General features: G+C 35.4%; 1 protein-coding gene across 1 annotated transcript in view; it reads right to left on the reverse strand.

Moving 5' to 3' along the window:
- Nucleotides 1-23,325, reverse strand: part of LOC127854491 (dynein axonemal heavy chain 6-like) — a 62,467-nt gene that overhangs the window by 7,732 nt on the left and 31,410 nt on the right. The window contains exons 21-24 of the mRNA XM_052389555.1: nt 22,563-22,712; nt 21,455-21,601; nt 18,741-18,910; nt 17,131-17,686 (exon numbers count right to left, since the gene is read on the reverse strand). Of these exons, the coding sequence (XP_052245515.1) occupies nt 17,131-17,686; nt 18,741-18,910; nt 21,455-21,601; nt 22,563-22,712 (1,023 nt within the window). The remainder of the gene's footprint in view (nt 1-17,130; nt 17,687-18,740; nt 18,911-21,454; nt 21,602-22,562; nt 22,713-23,325) is intronic.

Genomic DNA, 23,325 nt, shown 5'->3' on the forward strand with positions numbered 1-23,325 from the left:
AGAGAATGTAAAACATGTCAATCAGGCAACTTTCATCAAGGCATCAAAATCTTATCTTTATCTAACAAGGCTCCACAAAAACAGGAAATCATACATGAGGTAGACAAGCAATAAAACTCTCAACAAATAACTACATTTCTTAATCAATTTACGTTCTTTTTAATTACAAGCTTAACAAATCCACATTTAAACAAAGCAAATCATTCTTGAGGGAAGTATTAAAATGGTAATGCCTTAAAATATGATGAAAGTCAGTAATGGGGCAACAGACTATCAGATTTCAAAGGTAAGACAAATGTTTAAAAGGGAACATCAGGTTTAACACTTCACTAGGACCCGTGCCAGTAATGAGGCAGAGAAGGAGGGTGCTAATCTCCGCTAATGATTTCCCCATCCATTACAACACATAAGTTTATTTATTGGGTGTCTGTCTAAATAAATGGATGTCAAATGCTACCAATTTATAAGCCTAAGCACTCAGTTCACCTAATTTTGGGTAAATACCAGTCTGAAAACTGAACTTGATTAATGAGACAAATACACTTAATGGTTTTGAAATTGATTTATGAGACAAATACATGATATGGTTTTGAAGTTTTTACATTATGACATCAACACATTCAACATATTGGAAGATCAAACATTCAGCTCCAATGATTAATTATCTCCTATATTACAGAATCTGGTAAAAAAAGAAATTTTCTAATTGTGCATGTCAAGTGAATCAGTTTTCAAAAGCATCCTATTTGGTATATTCATTATTAATTTAATCATGCTGTTTTTTTTTTATAATTTATACATAATGAAAATTCATTAAAACATTGTATTATGTTATTTTGGCACAAGGCATAAATCTTAGAATGGACACAATATCGGGGATCGCCTACAAAACTTTTTCTTGTTGTGCTTGTATGTTTGTTATATTATATTATATATATTATATCATATATTATATATATTATTTGTTATATTTTATCTCTATTTTAGTATTATAGAAACATTTCCATGACATTTAATTATATGTGATTGTGTTTAAAAAAAATATGTTCACTCTATAATTAAACAGTGTTGATGTATGAGTGGATATATTTTCATTTCTTAGGGAATTACACAAAATAATATAAATACACAGTTTTGTGATAAAGATTAATCTTAATGATGATTTATATATGCAGGTATCTAGTTTAATTACTAACACAAATAATTGATACAAGGTTAAATTGCATATAAAGCATTGCTGAAATAACTCTGTCATTTAAAAGATTGGCGTCTCTTATTCTTTTTCTAATTAAGCCCTATTATCCCACAGCTCATATATTAACCATTTCCCATTCAGAAGCAAAGTGAAAATGGCTATGTGCAAACAGCATAATACCAGAACAGCCTGTGAGTTACTCGCAGTCTGTTCAGGTTTTATGCTGTTTGCTGATCATCAGTATCTAAGGGTTGGAAATAAAGCCTTTAAAACTTTAATCTAGTAAGAAAGGTCTTTAATTAAATTAATTTTATGAGGGACTACAAATGCGTAAAAATACATAATATGGGTCTGAGCCTATGATGGTAGGTGAAGTCAATTCAGTACAATGTTGTTAAGACATCTCTAGCCCATCTATAGGAATATCAGATCACTGAGTGCTGAATACACCCATCCATCTGTTCTCTCATCAGTGATGACCAGTAAATGATCAGATCAAAGCTTGCTAACATGTGCCTTCATCACTACACTATCAGGTCAATGGTGTTATCTGTGTATTGACACATGGGTATCCATTTATTCTTTGATCTAATACAGGTCCATCAAATGCATATTTGCTTTCACTTCACAGCTGTAATTATATTATTTTAATCTTTGTTTTCTTTATTTTGGAATACAATTTATGTATTTAAATGTTTGATTTATCTGAGTTATTATCTTGAACATTATTACATATTAAAGCATAAAAATGTAGGAACTTAAAAACTGCAATTACAAAATAAATTTCCAAATTGAAGGAGCCTTTTCACAGATTTTGGCATGTATTGAAGTTTGTCATTAAATGCTTTATATTGATAAATGTAAACATTGGATCTAAAAAGCTCCAGTTAAAAACAAGAATAAAATTAAATAAAAAAGTAACCCTCAACTGGGCTCGAACCGCTGACCCCAGGAGTAAAAATATATCGCTTAGACCATCGGCCATCTGTACTCACACAATGAATGATGTATTTTATACTTTATATAAGCTATCGTAGTATTACAAAAATCTCACAAAAACAACAAAACTCTCCAAATTATTCAATCATTTCGCGTTTCAACGCTTAATTATTTTAAGGTTTTTAAATCATTAAAAGATGCATATAATGGATATTTTAGAGCATGGTAATATTCAGTATTACTGTTTCCTCACAAATATCACGACTAAAGCGAAAATTTGCGAATCTGAAACATTTTTTTTTAATTTTGTCAATTTAACAAAAGGTAAAAAGGCCCCTTTAACCCTTTCCCCACTAATTAAAAGCAACATGAAAATGACTTTATGCAAACAGCATAAAACCAGAACAGCCTGGGAGTAACTTGCAGTCTGTTCAGGTTTTATGCTGTTTGCTGCTCATCAGTATCTAAGTGTTGGCATTGTAGCCTTAACAAGGGACAAAATTGTCACAAAACCAGGTTTTCAATTTGAAAAAAAAAATGTGTTAAAGGGAGACAACTCAAACTGAACTGATTGTTTATAATTAACCCCCTTTGTTTAAAAATAAATCTATTTTTAGTCGTGGCAACCTTGACCTTTGAGATATTGACGTAATTCTTTCGTGCGACACACCGTCCTATGATGTTGAACAAATGTGCCAAATGATTTTAAAATCTCACAATGAATGACATCGTTATGGCCGGGACAAGCTCAATTATTGCCATTTTTTACCTTTGAACTCAAAGTGTGACCTTGACCTCAGAGAATAATAAACAATAAACGACAAAGTTATGACCCGGACAAGCTTGTTCCACCCGCCTGCAGACATTCACCAATCTAATAACCAGTTTTCTCCTTCGGAAAACCTGGTTAAAAACTTGAATCTAGTAAGAATGGTCTTAAATCAAATATTTTTTTAGGGACTACAGATGCGTCAAAATACGTATCTAAGTCTTACAGCGTTAAATAATTTGTGCCATGAAAAGTCATAGAGCAGGAAAAAATAATGTATCCAAATAATATCAATTAAATTGCAGTTATTAAAACATTTTTTTTAAATCCAGAACAATTATATCTGGACAATTTAAGTATTTATATCAGTTCAGTGCTATTTAAATAGAAAGACTTGGTTTTAAAAAAAACATCGAGAAAGAAATACCAACAGTATGTCACTAACAAAATCTTAATATCTTCCAGGTCTAAAGCTAATTTACCAATATACCACTGCAAGTCTTGTTAACAGAAAACAAGTGTTGTATTATCTATGAGATGGTATGCTGATGAACTCTTTAGAATGAGATGAATGTAGTCATAAACTGAATATGATTAACAGCATGTTTAGCACAAGATGATAATATATACACTGCCAGCATTGAATATTACCAGCAATTATTAATCACTAATTAAGTATGCAAAGTTTTCACAGTGGATACTCTAAATGCCAACACCCCATTAAGACAGCATAATTATAACAGATTCATTACTGCCTCATTATTATCCACAACAGATTGTACTAATCACTCATTATAAGCTTAACTGGTCCAAGGACATGTATTGGCATGGCAATCAGGTGAGAGCTGATCTAATGTATCTCATGGAGGAAAGGTTAGCAGATACAACGGTTTAACAATTAGACTTGAGTTCATGAACTAGTTAGTTTAACCCTTTACCACTTAGATACGTTATTTTACTCATTTGTAGTCCCTTAAAAAGTTAAATTTTATTGAAATCCTTTCTTACTAAACGCAAGTTTCAGTTCCAACCCTTAGATACTGATGAGCAGCCAACAGCATAAAACCTGAACAGTGTGCGAGTTACTCACAGGCAGTTCTGGTTTTATGCTGTTTGCAAAAGCCATTTTCACTTTGCTTCTTATGGGGGAAATGGTTAAAACTATTTATTTTAGCTCCATTGTATTGAAAGCCTAGAGGCTTATTGAAACACTCTCGAGTCTGTTTCCTGGATAGAGCCAGTACTTGATGTCTTTAGGGGAGATCTAAAGATCCTGAAAGAGTTCAAAGATGACCATAACTGGCTGGATAGCACAAAGGAATGTGGAGAGATTGTCAGACACTAGCAGACAACTGAGCCAGGGAGGCTGTACATACATATGAGAGAACCACTACTGTCCAGACTGATTATCCCTTCCTTCTCAAGAATGAAGTGCAATCGTGCAATCTATTACAGATCTTAGTAAGTACCTTCCATGGTGCCAACACGTCAACTTATATCCAGCAATTGAGCTTGACAATGTGTAAATATGTTTTTATGCCCCCAGAATCTTACAAAATATCATGGCTTTCTTCATGTCCAGGTCAAACAAGGAACAGGCTGTCAAGTGACCTTTTTTCAAAAAGTAGGAAAAAATAGGAACTACTTTTGCAAGAAAAGTAGGAAAAAAGTAGGAAAAAGTAGGAACTTTTCCCTCAAAAGTAGGAATACATAATACTTATTTTTTAGACACAGGTCCAGGAAACATAGCTTGAAACAGAGCCGGAGTGCCATCACATGTTCTGTATGGATACCCACTTGAAGCTACCTTAAGGGCCCAGAAGATTTCAGCCTTTTGTACCTGTTCCTTGTGTGATGGATGTACTTGCATACAGATAGATTTATCCCCACAACCCTGAGAGCTGCTTGGCTTTTGGGCACTTCCAAACAAACGCTTTTGTGAATTATCATGCATGTATTTCATGTTTTCCTTGTGTTTTTATCCATCTGCATGACTTATAAGTTGATTAGCACCAGAATTACTACAAGATGGACTTCATTCAGACAGTACAATATCTTGCAAACTCATTGCCGGTATCTCTCTTGCACCATGATCCCAGTGTTTTTCCACTGTTGTCCAACTTCTCCATCCATGAAGGGTTAAACTTTGTTTTCCCACTAGGAATTTTAGCACTTATAGTGTATCTATGATTATTAAGTTTCAAGCAAAGCTACCCTGATAAAGAAGTATACATGTAATTAGATGCTGTTCATTTTGGTGTATCATCAAATAAGTGGTTAGAGGTCTTCTGTGTATCGATATAAAAATGGTAATTATATTGTGCATGTTATATCCTTAAGCAGAAGACCAAATTTATTTAGTGATACACCAACTTGTTGTACAAGATTAATACTAGTATATAAAGCAGTGTAAATGCTCTGCTACAGCTACATTGTGAAACCTTTAAATTGACAATAGGGTGCAGTTATAATGACTTAAGTTACATTCAAAATGACTGGTCATTGCAGAGCAGATTATGCAACTGGAGATAGGACCTTATCACCTGACATCTTTTATGACAGCATTGATTGGGCAATGAAACAGTTGCACTACATTGTTTATTCCAGTTTCAAATAATGGCTTTTACATTATTGATGACTTTGCGGGAGTGTAATAATGCCGTTTAATAATTTTAATACTTCGCTTTAACACCTTGAAGTTACCTCACTAGCAATGGCATCATTAGACAAGAATTGTGTTTGTCCGAAACACAATGCCCTTTTTTTTTTTTTTTTTTTTTTTTTAATCAGAGTTTATTTACAGGTCCTACCGGCCTCTTCACGAGGTCTTTGAGGTTCGACCTGGACACAATGCCCACTATTGCGCAGCTTTGAAATAAAATTTCAATATATCATTTGGCAGGTTTAGAAATTATCTCCCTTTTAAAGCTTATTACTTCCCTTGGATTGTATTTTTTAACTTTTGACCTTGAAGGATGACCTTCACCTTTCACCACTCAAAATGTTCAGCTTCATGAGATACACATGCATGCCAAATATCAAGTTGCTATCTTCAATATTGCAAAAGTTATGGCCCATATTAAAGTTTTCGGACGGACACACACACACAGACAGACAGACAAACGGACTGACAGTACAACTGCAATATGCCACCCTACCGGGAGCATAAAAATGTATCAGGGCATTTAGGCTCTGTGCATTTATCTTTAATTACTAAACATGATGTACCTATGATATCAATAGAACATCATATCCGTTGTCATGTAATACAGAATTTATTACATTAAATTTGTAAATGATGAAAACTCGGCAAAGCATCAGTTTTATCTTTTTTCCAATAACTTGTGTAATAAATTCCATATTACATAACCACTCATACAATACATGTATCTCTATATCTCTACATTCCAAACAGCAATATCATGTAAACATGCATAAGGTTTGGTCAAATTGTTGTCAATGGAAACGAAATAAAACTGGAATAAACAATGGGTTCCCTCAGCTCTTGCATCACTGGGAACTGTGTAAGGTAGTGAAGTCTGCAGTGTACAAATGCTAAGGAAGTAAACAAGGCACTATTGTTACTTCCAAAAAAAACTTGTCAATAATTTTAAAAGTTACATAAGAAATAAATATTTATGCTCCTGAAGAGGTGCTAGCAGACAGTCAGCATGGGTTGTCAGGTCTCATCTAGATGAATGCACATTAACAGGGATACAGTCATGCCATAGATTCATTCATCCTGCAAGTTTACTAAATTAACTCTTAAAAAAAAAATTCTCCATTGAAAATTAAAAAGTAGGAATAGTAGGAAGATTTGGTAAAAAAATAGGAAAAAGTAGGATCCTGATGAAAAAGTAGGAAATAGTAGGAAAAAATATGACCGCTTGACAGCCTGAAGGAAAAGAACTGACATCCTAGCATGCTTATCAGGGATTACCCTTTCTGACCCAACTAGATTTTTGGTTCGAAGAGGCTTCCTTTCAACAAAAGATTCCATAAAAGGGGTAAGTTGTCCGTGATAAGCCTGTGCAGACTGCATTGACACTTGACACAAATGTATTCAGCCCAGTTTTCCCAGAACACAGTAAAACAAGATTATTGTTAAGCAATAAAAGTCCCCTACCTACGCAGGATCCACCATTTTCAGCAATATTTGGAGTTTATTTGTTGCCATAGCAACAAGAATTCTTGACGTAAGAACAAAATGAAATGACATGCATAATCTCCATTTTGCCATCTATCCAAGTTTCAAGTTTCATGAAAAAATATGAAGAACTTTTAAAGTTATCACAGGATCCACCATTTTCAGCTATATTTCTAGTCTATTTTTTGCCCTAGCAACCATTTTCTTGACGTAGGAACAAAATGAAATGACGTGCATTATCTCCATATTGCAGGTATATATACAGGTAAGGAATTTATACAAGAAATAAAACAACTTATATATCCAATCAGCATGAATATTTATCTCTGAATGTTCTATGTAAGAAATGTTACTTAATTAACTTGATATAAAGAATCCCAAAAAACAAAAACAAGCACAACAACAAATTTATCAAGTATGAAGACAGGATTGCATAATGAGAATGATATTACTAGTCATCAGATAAATATGTCTGCGCCAAATAACAATGTTTCTGATGTAAACAATTCCATGACAGTGCTAGTCATAAATGCTCAAACCACCTGTCTGACTCAGCAGGGAAACAGCTCTGAGAGAACAACAGCAAAACCATGCTGCACAAGCATTTACCAGCTTAGCTGCAACATTTAACCTTGATTTTGACAATTCATTATTATGTTCACAACTATACCTGCTTTAGCTTTTGCATTATAAAATATGTAATGCCTTTGATTTACAGGAAAATACAATATTATAAATATGAAACTTAAGAATGATATTTTCAGCCTTTGATAGTCATTATAGTTTGACCCACCTCATACAAAAAAGGGTCTTTTGCCATATGCTACAAGCATATCTCTAGCCCAGCCTGCGCAATCTGTTCTGAGGCTATTTTGTCCCCTAATGAGACCACGAAACCCAAGTGAATTCATAGCAGACAGCGTAGGTCCTGACCAGATTGAGCAATGGTGCAGGCTGGTCTGTTATATCCTTTAGGCACCTGGTCTATTTTTGCAGCAAAACGCTGTAGCGCATTGAAACGTATACAAATTTTTTTCTCAGAACCGGGGCTTTTTTTAAAGGTAACACCTACAATGTTGTTAAACGTGCACGTTTTTCACAATTTTAAATACTGCAACGGATTTTCGAGTTTAAAAAAAAATACATTTTACAGTTCACAATGAAAACTAGGCCTAAAATACGTATTTACCCATCACAGTTGTTTATCGTCATACAATTATCTGCTTAAAAACGTAATAATTTGTTTTAGAAAGGGTTGCCCCATAGCGGTTTCTACCGTATTTTTACGCTTTTATACAACTGAAAAATAAAGTGCATGAGAATACTACGAAGAACTGTAACGTATTTTTTACAAACTTTGTCAATAGCAAATAAACCTCTGTAGCATATAAAAACGTATTTTTTTAAAAATCAATACAGATCAATAAACAATATTACACATGATCTGTTGTATGATTTGATTTTTTTTGCCAAAACATTGTCATATTAACATTCGAAATGCAGAACTTTCTTAAGTTTATACAAACATGACAGAAAAATCATTGTTTTCAAAATACCACTTATTTGCTTTCTTAAGATGAATTTTGAGCATTTAAATATTAATTGATTTTAACTCTCAATTACTAACCATAAATGGTCGAAACTAAATTTGACAAGTTTATAGTCAACAGACTGTATATTGAACATTCGAATTTCGCAGTCTTATTTTATTTTTTTGTCTTTGATTAAGTTTCAGCTTCATTTACAAACATTGATACTTGTATTTTTCAAGAAAAAAAGTGTCAGGGTTCCTACGCTTAATAGGGGTCAGGTTTTGAAACAACGAAATTTGTATGCGTTCTTTAACGTTGTAGTCGTTCACTGCAAAAATCGCCCCGGTTTCGAGGAGAGAAAAAACGTGTATGTTCTAATACGTTACAGGTGTGCAAAGGATATACAGCTATGCTGGCAGTATAGGAACAAAGACCAATTTCCACATGATGTGGCTTATTTTTTAATCTCACAGAATTTAAAGTTCATCATATTCTTGATTTCCCATTTTTTAACAAACTATTAACTTTGTGGACTTACTGATTTCGAGAAATAAATGAATAATTTAAAACTATACTACCATAATTAAGTTCTTAATTTTCACCAGGTGAGCTAATAAAATCAGACAAAGGTTGATTGTGTGAAATGATGGGATTTCTCATATTGCTCTGCACTGTAAGTGCACACATATAATTCAATTACCCAAGTTTATAATTATGAAAATCTGGAACAAAATAAAGCACTAACAGCTATTCATATTTTATATTCTTACAGTTGCTGTTTGAAATGTGAAACTAAATGTTGATGTTTGTTAATAGCATATATTGGTACACAATCATTTGCAAGTTAAAGAAGGATTATATAATTCTGATAGCAAAAAATAAAGCCAGGAGACGCAAAAAGATTGGAAAATTGTCTAAGTGTCCATAAAAGCATCTTCATGGTTTGATTTGGTTCTTGTCAAAAATACCATATAGTAAATGTCTTATACAAGCTTCAGTTCTTCTCAGGTTTATTTAAGAATCATGCAACTTGATATGATTTACAATATTTTAGCAGGAACCTCTTGAAATTGATACAAATCAATCTCTGGCTTATTACCATCACTTACTATATAATGAATATGTAAGAACAATGATTCCTCAATTTGAACTAAAATGACACAATTTCTAATGTCCTCACAGCCACACATTCTAACCTTGTGCTGAAAAGTATGTGTTTTATGGTGTTCTTGGTAATACAGGTTATCTGGCGGTTGATAATCTGCAGAAAAATGTTTCTCATCTAATTATTTATTACGTATGAAGTGTAAAACAGGTATCCACTGGATGTTTTTGCCCTGGGAATGATTGAAGGAGCAAGTCGGCAACAGGGAGATATGTGTAGATGAGAGCATGTGACACTGATGTAAGTAGCAGGCTGCAAGATGAAAGGGAGAATCTACACAGGTAACTTAGGCAACACTGATAGCAATGTGGCTTCCAGGAACAGTAACCGTTCTATGACACTGTTCATTTATATACCATTTTGACACTAGCTGTGAAGGGAAGTGCATGATTTAGCATAACAATGGAGCTGCATCATGCGAAAATGGATCTTATGCCATGTGTGGACAGCCTAGCTCATGACCAGCCTGCGCAAACGTGCCTGTATTTGTTTTAACAGCAATCAACTGGAACAACAAAAACTCAGGATATCTTAGTTGTCACCACCGGAAATTTTTCTATATAGATGACAATAAGGTGATTCTAGCTCAATTGATGGTATTCCATGACATTAATAACCCTATCTGTTGGGCAGATCCTAACATAACTCTAAAACAAAGCATAAACTGTTCTTATAAGATATATGACATAAACTAATAAAAGAATGGCCTTGATCCGAAAAGGCTCTAAAAACAATGTTCAGAATCGAGATCAAATCTCAAGAGCAGTATTGAAGCCTATCCTGTTGTTGTTTTGTGTATCCTGAAGACCAGGAGTGTGCATTGCTTGGCCTGAGGTACATCATTTGCAGGTAATTGCTTAAAGGATAGAATTACAGAAAGATAAAATTGCCTGCATTCCTGGAGGGAAATTCTGTGGAAAGGCTTCATTAAGTTCTGAGAGAAGCCCTTGCTTATCTACCTGTTAATACCATCAACCATAATCCAGCTGATTGTCTCCTGAACAGTTGAACATCAGTCATTCAGTCCATCAGAATGCAAGCAAAGTAGAACCCATAAAGTGGCTTAATTGCCACTCTTCCAATTTGCTAAGATCTATATTGCATCCATGAATTTCAAAGTAGAGTGCTCTACTTAAATTATTATTTCTGCATAATAGAAGAATATGACTAAAGATTGATGCAAAATGTAATTTGAAGTATTGATTTGTTTTGTTTAATGTATCTGTTTTTACTCAAAACTATTGTTTAAATGCAGCAGAATATGAACAATAGTTCTAATTAATATTTATAAAAACATAATAGTTGTTAAAATGGCCAAAGTGCAATCCAGGTTCAAAAAAAGCATGTTGTTATCATTAAAAGAGTTTTTTTTATCTGCACAATAATAATCAATCAAACACTTTATAGGTATAAAATGTGGTTAGCTCTAATAAAGGTGACAGTAAAAAAGCGATTATTAACTTGAGGAAATCTAAGAAAGAATCAAGAGAGCTTCAACTATTAATACTAAAAGCAACAATAAACATAAACCTATCACTGGTCTCATGTCAAATGATGGATACAAATGATATTTATACCATACTTATCTGAATATATTCACAGTGAGCAGGATAATTATTTGATAGTAACAAGAGCCAGGGCCGTACCCAGGATTTTTTGACTGGGGGGGCCCAACCGGGAAGGGTTTGGGAGGGGCTTCCCTCCCTATATATATACTTTTTTTAATTTGGCACTTTGCAAGGTGAATTTTAATGCTTATAAAAATGGTGTTTTGTGATATGAATTAATGGAATATAACAAGTAAATCAGCACATTTCGGAAGTCTTAAGCTTTAAACATTGGTGTGAATTCACAACAATATTAAAAGCTTTAGATTTCCGAAACTTACAGGTTTAAACTGAAGATTATCCACATCAACTCTCGTATTGCTTCCACCATTTTTTTTTTCAACAAGAGTTCCGCGGTCGGAGATGACCGCATTGAAGCCGGATTTTTGATTTAAATGACAGGAAAGTACCTTTCGTGTTTTTGTCAATGCAATACTTAAATTACTGAAATATTGTTCAAAGGACCTTAGAATGAATGACCTTGAAATGACCAGTGGTCATCTAAGTGTGCTTGCAAACCTTCATGTCAAGTTTGAAGACTCTATGTCCAAGCATACCAAAGTTATAACAATTTTAACATTTTAACATTTAAGGTCACAGTGACCTTGACCTTCAAATGAATGACATTGAAATGACCAGTGGTCATCTTCTAGTACTGGCCAATCTTTATTTCAAGTTTGAAGACTCTAGGTACAAGCATACCAAAGTTATAACATGAAATAAGAACTTTAACATTTTTACATTCAAGGTCACAGTGACCTTGACCTTCAAATGAATGACCTTGAAATGTCCAGTGGTTACTTACTAGTTCTGGCCAACCTTCATGTCAAGTTTCAAGACTCTAGGTCCAAGCATACCAAAGTTATAACAACTTTAACATTTTTACATTCAAGGTCACAGTGACCTTGACCTTCAAATGAATGACCTTGAAATGTCCAGTGGTTACTTACTAGTTCTGGCCAACCTTCATGTCAAGTTTCAAGACTCTAGGTCCAAGCATACCAAAGTTATAACAACTTTAACATTTTTATATTGAAGGTCACAGTGACCTTCACCTTCAAATGAATGACCTTGAAATGACCAGTGGTCATCTGTTAATCCTGGCCAACCTTCATGTCAAGTTTGAAGACTCTAGGTCCAAGCATACCAAAGTTATACCATGAAATAAGAACTTTAACATTTTTACATTCAAGGTCACAGTGACCTTGACCTTCAAATGAATGACCTTGAAATGACCAGTGGTTACTAACTAGTTATGGCCAACCTTCATGTCAAGTTTCAAGACTCTAGGTCCAAGCATACCAAAGTTATAAGAACTTTAACATTTTTATATTGAAGGTCACAGTGACCTTGACCTTCAAATGAATGACCTTGAAATGACCAGTGGTCATCTGTTAATCCTGGCCAACCTTCATGTCAAGTTTGAAGACTCTAGGTCCAAGCATACCAAAGTTATACCATGAAATAAGAACTTTAACATTTTCGAGCACGCCGCCACCCCGCCCGCCCGCCCGCCCCCCCGCCCGCCCGCCCGCCCCCCCGCCCGCCCGACAACATCAATCTATAAGCCGAGATTTTTTCGAAAAAAATCCGGCTAAAAATCAATAACGTCACAGGTTTTTTTTCTCTGATTTTTTGGGAAAGACCTTGCCTTTTTTTAAGGTAAAAATTGCGAGAAACGCCTAATTTTTGGGGGAAATAATGAAAGTCTTAAATAATCAATTTAACATATTTTAATGTTTTCAAACAAATTCAAGGCAACAGATAATTTAATTATACAATATTTTTCTAAACTGGATCAGGTTAACTTATATAATAAGATCGATTTGTTGTTTCAATTTCTTTTTTTCACCAATGAGCCATTAATAGGTTGACATTACTCAATTCTCGGTACTCAATTATCAATGCGGGGAATCACGTGGTCAGATTTGATAAAAAAAATGGCCGCCGATGCCTCGATTCAATGGGAAATTGAGTCTTCAAACAGGTACATCTACCTTATTACTTACTTGTTTTTAATTCGGATAACGCCTATCATAGGGCCAGCCGGAACCGTTTTCCGCTGGTTGGTCTGAGTGTGGAGGTTACTCATGGAATATTTCGCGATTTCCTGACGGAAAACTTTTAAAGACTCAATTTCTCCATCGAATCGAGGAATCGGCGGCCATTTTTTTTATCAAATCTGACCACGTGATTCCCCGCATTGAATTATTTTAAATACTGCCAAATTCTTATCTGTTGCTCGGCAAATTTATGAATCTGTTTTTCTTTTCAACAGACATGTTAACTATCTCATCATAGTCTTTTTTAGTGATTTCCTTGCAAAAATGATAAATACTAAGTTTAAATACGTTCGTCAGTGTTTTGTTCCGGTTCAAATTCAGGGCCCTATCTCAATGTAAAAAGTATATATTGGGACCTAAAAATTCCCAAATAAAAGGTTTCCAAAAAAAAAGTTAACTTTTATAGAGGAAAATACGTCTAGGGGAAAGGGCCTTCTCAAAGAAGGAAAAAAACCTACATCAGCAATTATCAGACCATATTGTACAACCTCCTGTAGCAGTTGCTTCCATTTTCTGCACTAATCAAAATACATGTTACATCAACCATCGATAGATGAAGCATTCATGATCACAATTGGGGACTGATCGGGGATGTGTGTACAAGGCGATAAGAAAACATTGCCTAGGGGCTTATCTCGATTGGCGAGCGCTAATCCACTTGTTTATCAGGGACAATAAAACATAGCTGCTCTTTTGTTTTGATGGAAAAGTGTACTGTGGGCCCTTGCACGAGAGAAAAAATTGCAGTGGGCCGATCATTTAAAAAAAATCATAGTTCGACAGCCAGCTGGGGGGGCCCGGGCCCCTGGGCCCATGGCCTGGGTACGGGCCTGACAAGAGCTTTATCCAAATATATAAATATACAAAATTGACATTATGTTCAATTTAAGATATTGATCATAACTGCCTAATATCTGAAATGTTTTCTTATTCAAATTTACCAACAAAAATGTTATCAATGTAATTACACACTCAAACCTCCTAAAGATATTGTTTACGTTAATCACTATTGCATATTTTCCCATAAGCCAGGGATCAAAAATAAAATCTTCCTGCGTATATACTAGAAAGTGTATGAAAAACCTTTAATGTTATGCATGATTGACAGCAACAACAGTGGCATATTATATGCAATCTTGTAGAGCATCAGTCAATGGGAGGCAACTCAGAACAGCCCACTGCCCCCCCCCCCCCCCCAAAAAAAATGGAGCAAAAACATCATACAATGTTATAGTATAATTTATCATTGTAAAAAATAAGCTTAAATAACCACTGCTTAAAATTAAAATAACTCCTTACATACATTGAAAAAAAGAAGAGAAAATGCAAATTCATTTTGCAAAAAATATCAGACCATCAGGGTTGACATTTTATTGCCTTGTCTGATTATACACAAATGTTTGCAAGGAAATTGCTTTAAAGAAGAATAACACACTTGTCATCAAGAAAAGTGCTTTAAAAAAGAACCACACACTTGTCATCAAGGAATTTGCTTTAAAGAAGAACCACACACTTGTCAGCAAGATAATATTGTAAAGAAGAACCACACAATTGTCAGCAAGGAAAGCGCTTTAAAGAAGAACCACACACTTGTCAGCAAGAAAAGTGCTTTAAAGAAGAACCACACACTTGTCAGCAATAAAAGTGCTTTAAAGAAGAACCACACAATTGTCAGCAAGAAAAGTGCTTTAAAGAAGAACCACACAATTGTCAGCAAGAAAAGTGCTTTAAAGAAGAACCACACACTTGTCAGCAAGAAAAGTGCTTTAAAGAAGAACCACAAACTTGTCAGCAAGAAAAGTGCTTTAAAGAAGAACCACACAATTGTCAGCAAGGAAAGCGCTTTAAAGAAGAACCACACAAATGTCAGCAAGAAAAGTACTTTAAAGAAGAACCACACAATTGTCAGCAAGAAAAGTGCTTTAAAGGAGAACAACAAATTTGTCAGCAAGAAAAGTGCTTTTAAGAAGAACCACACAATTGTCAGCAAGAAAAGTGCTTTAAAGGAGAACAACACAATTGTCAGCAAGAAAAGTGCTTTAAAGAAGAACCACACAATTGTCAGCAAGAAAAGCGCTTTAAAGAAGAACCAAACAATTGTCAGCAAGAAAAGTGCTTTAAAGGAGAACAACACACTTGTCAGCAAGAAAAGTGCTTTAAAGAAGAACCACACAATTGTCAGCAAGGAAAGCGCTTTAAAGAAGAACCACACAAATGTCAGCAAGAAAAGTGCTTTAAAGAAGAACCACACACTTGTCAGCAAGAAAAGTGCTTTAAAGGAGAACAACAAATTTGTCAGCAAGAAAAGTGCTTTAAAGAAGAACCACACAATTGTCAGCAAGAAAAGCGCTTTAAAGAAGAACCACACACTTGTCAGCAAGGAAAGTGCTTTAAAGAAGAACCACACACTTGTCAGTAAGATAATATTGTAAAGAAGAACCACACAATTGTCAGCAAGAAAAGTGCTTTAAAGAAGAACAACAAATCAGCAAGGAAAGTGCTTTAGAGAAGATCCACACACTTGTCAGCAAGAAAAGTGCTTTAAAGACAAACCAAACATTTGACAGCAAGGAAAATGCTTTTACCCTTTACCCCATAAGAAGCAAAGTGAAAATGGCTTTTGCAACTAGCATAAAACCAGAACAGCCTGCGAGTATTTAGCAGCCTGTTCAGGTTGTATGATGTTTGCTGCTCATCAGTAACTAAGAGTTGGAAATGAAGCATTTAAAACTTGAATCTAGTAAGAAAGCTCTTTAACTAAATTTTACAGTCTAAGGGACTACAAATGCTTCAAAATACATATCTAAGAGGTAAAGGGTTAAAGTAGAACCACACAATTGTCAGCAAGGAAAATGCTTTAAAGAAGAACCGCATAATTGTCAACAAGGAAAGTGCTTTAAAGAATAACCACACAATTGTCAGCAAGAAAAGTGCTTTAAAGAATAACCACACAATTGTCAGCAAGAAAAGTGCTTTAAAGAGGAACCACACATTTGTCAGCAAGCAAAATGCTGTAAAGTAGAACCACACATTTGTCAGCAAGAAAAGTGCTTAGAGTTAAAGTAGAACCACACCATTGTCAGCAAGGTAAATGCTGTGAAGAAGAACCACACATTTGACAGCAAGGAAAATGCTCTTAAGTAGAACCACACATTTGTCAGCAAGGATTAAAAAAAAAGAAGAGCTACACAATTTTCAGGAAGGAAAGTGCTTATAAGAAGAACCACACAATTGTCAGCAAAGAAAGTGCTTTAAAGAAGAACCACACATTTGTCAGCAAGAAAAGTGCTTTAAAGGAGAACAACAAATTTGTCAGTAAGAAAAGTGCTTTAGAGAAGAACCACACAATTGTCAGCAAGGAAAATGCTTTAAAGATGAACCACGCATTTGTCAGCAATACAAGTGCTTTAAAGAAGAACCACACATTTGTCAGCAAGAAAAGTGCTTTAAAGAAGAATCAAACATTTGTCAGCATGAAAATGCTGTAAAGAAGAGCCACACATTTGTCAGCAAGAAAAGTGCTTAAGAGAAGAACCACACATTTGTCCACAAGAAATTTTTTAAAACAAGAACCAGAAACTTGTCAGCAAGGAAAGTGCTTTAAAGAAGAACCACACAATTGTCAGCAAGGAAAATGCTTTAAAAAGAACCACACAATTAAATGCAAGAACAATGATGTACAGAACAGCAAGAAATGTGCTACATGTACTGACCTCCACTTTGAACTCTATGCAGTCGATGTTCTTGAACTGTTTCCTGGCATATGTCTGCTTCACGGCCTCCAGGAAGCGGTCAGGTCTGAGGAACACAGACAGGCAATACGTGGCAGGTCTCTCCTCCAGCAGATATGACCTCAGGTACCTCAGCCTCACAGCCAGTTCTCTAAACCAGCCATTCAGACCCATGCCAGTCTGGAAACCCTCACTAGACCACGACGCAGGGACCGTGTTCCTATTGATGGCGTTTATGACCTGGTTCAACTCCGGAGAGGGCAGGATCTCACCCCGGGCCTTATGGAGCAGAAGGTTCAAGTCTAGCATGATGGTATCGATGAGTCTCCTGTACCCCTCTGCCTCGTAGTGAAGGAACACGTCCAGAGGCATGTACTGGTTGCGGTCAGTCTCTGGCAGCATGGGCAGGGCCTGAACGAGAGCTATGTACTGGGGGATGAGGGCTTCCCGGGCTATCATCATGCTGCCGTAGTTGGCCGTCACCCGACTGAACAATTCTGGAGCCCCTATCACCTGCACCATGTCCCGTGACAGGATACTGAAATGGCACACAGTTAGATTTTAGAAGGATGTTACTATGATGTTTGTATGATGTTAGCATGATGTAAGTAAGATGTTTGTATGTTGTTAGAATGATTTTTGTATGTATGATGTTTGTATGATGTAAGTATGCACCTTCCCATACTTGACTGGACAGGATACTGAAACGGCACACAGTTTGATTTTAGAACAATGTGAGTATGATGTTAGTAAAATGTTTGTATGTTGTTAGAATGATTTTTGTATGTATGATATAAGTATGCACCTTCCAGTACTTTACTGGACTGGATACTGAAAAGTACACTGTTAGATGTTAGTATGATATTAGTATTATCCCTTTCAACATGTGATGAAAACTAATTAGGTATACCATTTCTGAATGTTAGCAGTATTGCACTTTCAAAAAGGTTTTTGAATGTAAAGGTATGGTTAAATATCACTTATATAGATATGTGAATATATTTACACAATAATTTGTTTCAGATGCAACTGTCCATTAACAACAAAGTTGATATTTTGTTACTTGCAAAGCAACAGTTTCAACATAACCCATCTGAACTAAATTTAACTTAAGCCAGTCCTAAACTAACTGTCAAAGACGCTATTTATCATGTAAGTACTGATATTTATGGCCATCATATTAGAAGCTGTCCATGAACTAAGCCACACTTTAGTTGTTCATGAACCAATTCAAACTTTGACAAAAAAGTAAGAATTATTGTAACAGCTCCTTAACTAATCACCTGTAAACCATATCAGTTTAGTTTTTCATTTACTTAGCCACACTACAGATGTTCATAAACCAAGTCAGACTTTTACTTAGTTACTCAGAATTACTGAAGGTCACCTTGTTGTTATGGTTATGGTGTCGGCCTAGCGAAAGGGAAGTTATGGGTGTGATACCCACAGAGTGAGCAATCTCTAGATCTTCCTTCAGGACACCCAGTACAGGTTCTACCCAGAAAATGGACTCGAGAGCATTTCCTTAAGCCTAAAGCTAAAATAAATAGGTTTAAACAGTTAAAACTAAGAAATACTGTAACACTCCTAACCTGCTGACTTCTGCGGTGACCTCAAGGTCAGCTTCGTCAGGGAGACCAAATGTCCTGGCGGCCAGCTCATCAAGGGAGTCCACGGCCCTTTTCAGATTAAATGTGCCCTCATCCATGTGAAGCAGCCTCTTCAGCAGCACAACCAGGCGCTCATCAGTCTTATCAGGCAGCTGTAATGGATTCCATTTGTTTAACCCTTTACCACTTAGAAACGTATTTTGACGCATTTGTAGTCCACTAAAAAGTTAAATTTAATTAAAGACCTTTCTATCTATATTCATGTTTTAAAGGTTTTATTTGCAACCCTTAGATACTGATAAGCAGCAAAAAAAAAGGATTTTTTTCTAAAAAGGGAGTCTCTTCAAAACCAAATTTCTGTCGAGAAGCAAAAATGTTGTCCCAGATTAGCCATACAGCCTCTAAAGACTCGCAAGCATTTTATAGCTATGGTGCATGGTGATTGACAATATATGTCCATGTTTGGCGTTACTACAACTGGTATTTAAGTACATGTTTCGAAGCTTACTACCCTTAGTAATAATTATAAATAGAATACATGAAAACAAACATTTGTTGCTTAATATACATACATAATAAAAAGGGTTAGATTTCAACAAGGCAGCTATTTATGTTGCTTTTATGCTGCTTTTTTTCCACACTGACCTAATGCAGCCTGTCTGCAAATTTTACTGCTTACAATGAACACATTGTGTATTATAACCCATTTTTGGCCCTATCACACTGATATAACACTACAACTCCATTACTTGCCATATCCCACTGATATAACACTACAACTCCATTACTTGCCATATCCCACTGATATAACACTAAAACTCCATTACTTGCCATTTCACACTGATATAACACTACAACTCCATTACTTGCCATATCCCACTGATATAACACTACAACTCCATTACTTGCCATATCCCACTGATATAACACTACAACTCCATTACTTGCCATATCCCACTGATATAACACTACAACTCCATTACTTGCCATATCCCACTGATATAACACTACAACTCCATTACTTGCCATATCCCACTGATATAACACTTCAACTCCATTACTTGCAATATCTCACAGATATAACACTACAACTCCATTACTTGCCATATCCCACTGATATAACACTACAACTCCATTACTTGCCATATCCCACTGATATAACACTACAACTCCATTACTTGCCATATCCCACTGATATAACACTACAACTCCATTACTTGCCATATCGCACTGATATAACACTACAACTACATTACTTGCTATATCCCACTGATATAACACTACAACTCCATTACTTGCCATATCCCACTGATATAACACTATAACTCCATTACTTGCCATATCCCACTGAGATAACACTACAACTCCATTACTTGCCATATCCCACTGATATAACACTACAACTCCATTACTTGCCATATCCCACTGATATAACACTACAACCCACATATCACACTGATATAACACTACAACTCCATCACTTGCCATATCACACTGAAATAACACTACAACTCCATTACTTGCCATATCCCACTGATATAACACTACAACTCCATTACTTGCCATATCACACTGATATAACACTACAACTCCATTACTTGCCATATCCCACTGATATAACACTACAACTCCATTACTTGCCATATCCCACTGATATAACACTACAACTCCATTACTTGCCATATCACACTGATATAACACTACAACTCCATTACTTGCCATATCTCACTGATATAACACTACAACTCCATTACTTGCCGTATCCCACTGATATAACACTACTACTCCATTACTTGCCATATCCCACTGATATAACACTACAATATCATTACTTGCCATATCCCACTGATATAACACTACAACTCTTTTACTTGCCATATCCCACTGATATAACACTACAACTCCATTACTTGCCATATCACACTGATATAACACTACAACTCCATTACTTGCCATATCACTCTGATATAACACTACAACTCCATTACTTGCCATATCACACTGATATAACACTACAACTCCACATAATCACACCAATATAACACTACAACTCCATTACTTGCCATATCCCACTGATATAACACTACAACTCCATTACTTGCCATATCCCACTGATATAACACTACAACTCTTTTACTTGCCATATCCCACTGATATAACACTACAACTCCATTACTTGCCATATCACACTGATATAACACTACAACTCCATTACTTGCCATATCACTCTGATATAACACTACAACTCCACATAATCACACCAATATAACACTACAACTCCATTACTTGCCATATCCCACTGATATAACACTACAACTCCATTACTTGCCATATCCCACTGATATAACACTACAACTCTTTTACTTGCCATATCCCACTGATATAACACTACAACTCCATTACTTGCCATATCACACTGATATAACACTACAACTCCATTACTTGCCATATCACTCTGATATAACACTACAACTCCATTACTTGCCATATCACACTGATATAACACTACAACTCCACATAATCACACCAATATAACACTACAACTCCATTACTTGCCATATCCCACTGATACAACACTACAACTCCACATATCACACTGATATAACACTACAACTCCATTACTTGCCATATCACACTGATATAACACTACAACTCCACATATCACACTGATATAACACTACAACTCCATTACTTACCTGATCAATAGGCAGAGTAGCGTACTTTGCCAAAGTCTCCACAAGGGCCTGTACTGCTACCTTGTCCGTGTTGTCCACACAGTGGTCAGTGTAAACCTGGGCAACCAGACCAGGCATGTTGCCACGAGATGGGCATTTCAGCATCACCTGAAATGAACAAGCATCACATTTGGATACAAAGTAGGTGGCATAATTGTTGTTCATCATAACTAATGACAACAATACATGTCACTGAGCAAAAATGCTAAAAAAGTTGTTAGACACTCTTAAATATCAGGAACACTTTTTAAGCTACAATAATAAAATAAAGTTAATCTTTTTCTCTAACATTTTTCAAACAATTTTTACTCCTTCAATGAAGGAAAAAAGTTTATCACAGAAGTGGAACAATTTAATACAATTTGGAATAACATAGGGGGTAATAACGTTACAAACTTAGATGGCGACGTCCATGCTGCTCCAGGTATTTTTTCACCGTTTCGTACACTTATTACTTTTATAAATTTTTAACATGCCGCTCATTTTCTAGCCATATTGGCAGAACGTTATTTAGCGTTTTCATTGTATTAATATTCGCTCTATTACTCCACTTGACTCGCTGCAGAATTTCTTATCAGGTCACACAATTTGCAGCGAGTAAAGAGTAAAGAGATAAAGAACAAATATTAATACAAAACAAACGCTAATGACTTTCTTTCTGATATGGCTGAAATGTGAGCATCATTTAAACAATTAAGATGGACATCGCCATCTCGTTTGTCATGTGATTACACCCTCTGATTATAAATTGAAAACTTAAATGGAACTGTTTGGGTTGAAGAATACGTTTTTTGATAACTGCACTTATTTTTTCCTTGTATCCCTTTTCCACGAATTAGCAAAATGAAAATGGCTATACGCAACCAGCATAAAACCAAAACAGCCTGCAAGTAACTTGCAGGTTGCCGTTGTTCAGGTTTAATGCTGTTTGCTACTATCTGTATTTGAGGGTTGGACATGTAGCATTTAAAACTTGAAACTATCAAGAAAAATCTTAAATTTAATTAGATTTTGTTAGGGACTATAAACTGGTAAAAATGCGTGGTCTGTCGAGTGGCAATGGTTATACCTTTTTAAAGATGTCGACTGCCATTGCGAGGTCTGTCAGGGACCAGTAGTGGTGGGTGTGGAACACACTGTTGCCATAGTAACACTGCTGGAGCAGAAGGGAGTGCAGAAGGGCAAGGGGCATAATCCTGCCCATCTTCTCGTTCGGCGACTGAAATACAACAATGAACAATCAATTGGCAAGCAATAATTCATGTTATTTTTTAGGTCACCCGTTTGGGTGTTTGTCAAGTTTGTGTAAGTATGCTTGCTTCTCTACTACCATTATTGGTATTAACTACTTAATTTGACTCTTCAGTAACATTTCCAGTAAGCAATACATTTGTTTGGAAGTGTTGACGATTTTTTTAAATTAGACACTATGAAGTTTAATTACCGTAATAACTCTATGTTTTCGGACACTTAAAAAAAATTAATTTTTTTATGTCCGAAAACTTAGATACGAAAAATATTAACAAAATACAGGTGTCCGAAAACTTAGAGTCGAAAATGGAAGTGTCCGAAAATAGCGTCAATTGTATCAACGACTACCGGTAATAGCACGCGCTTGTAAAATATCATGCCGTATAGTATAAATTACAGTTATACATGTTTGCACTGCATTTTAAATAATTGTAAATGCTTAATTTATTTGACAGAAAGTTACTTCAAGGTTGTACTTTGACCAACGAGCTCAAAAATGAGCATGTAATGTACCGATACACGCTTGTATGAACCTGTAATTAACGCAATAAAAAAAGCAAACTATGAATTATTTGTTTGTT

Source organism: Dreissena polymorpha, chromosome 13 (assembly GCF_020536995.1).
Source record: "Dreissena polymorpha isolate Duluth1 chromosome 13, UMN_Dpol_1.0, whole genome shotgun sequence".
Lineage (NCBI taxonomy): Eukaryota > Metazoa > Mollusca > Bivalvia > Myida > Dreissenidae > Dreissena > Dreissena polymorpha.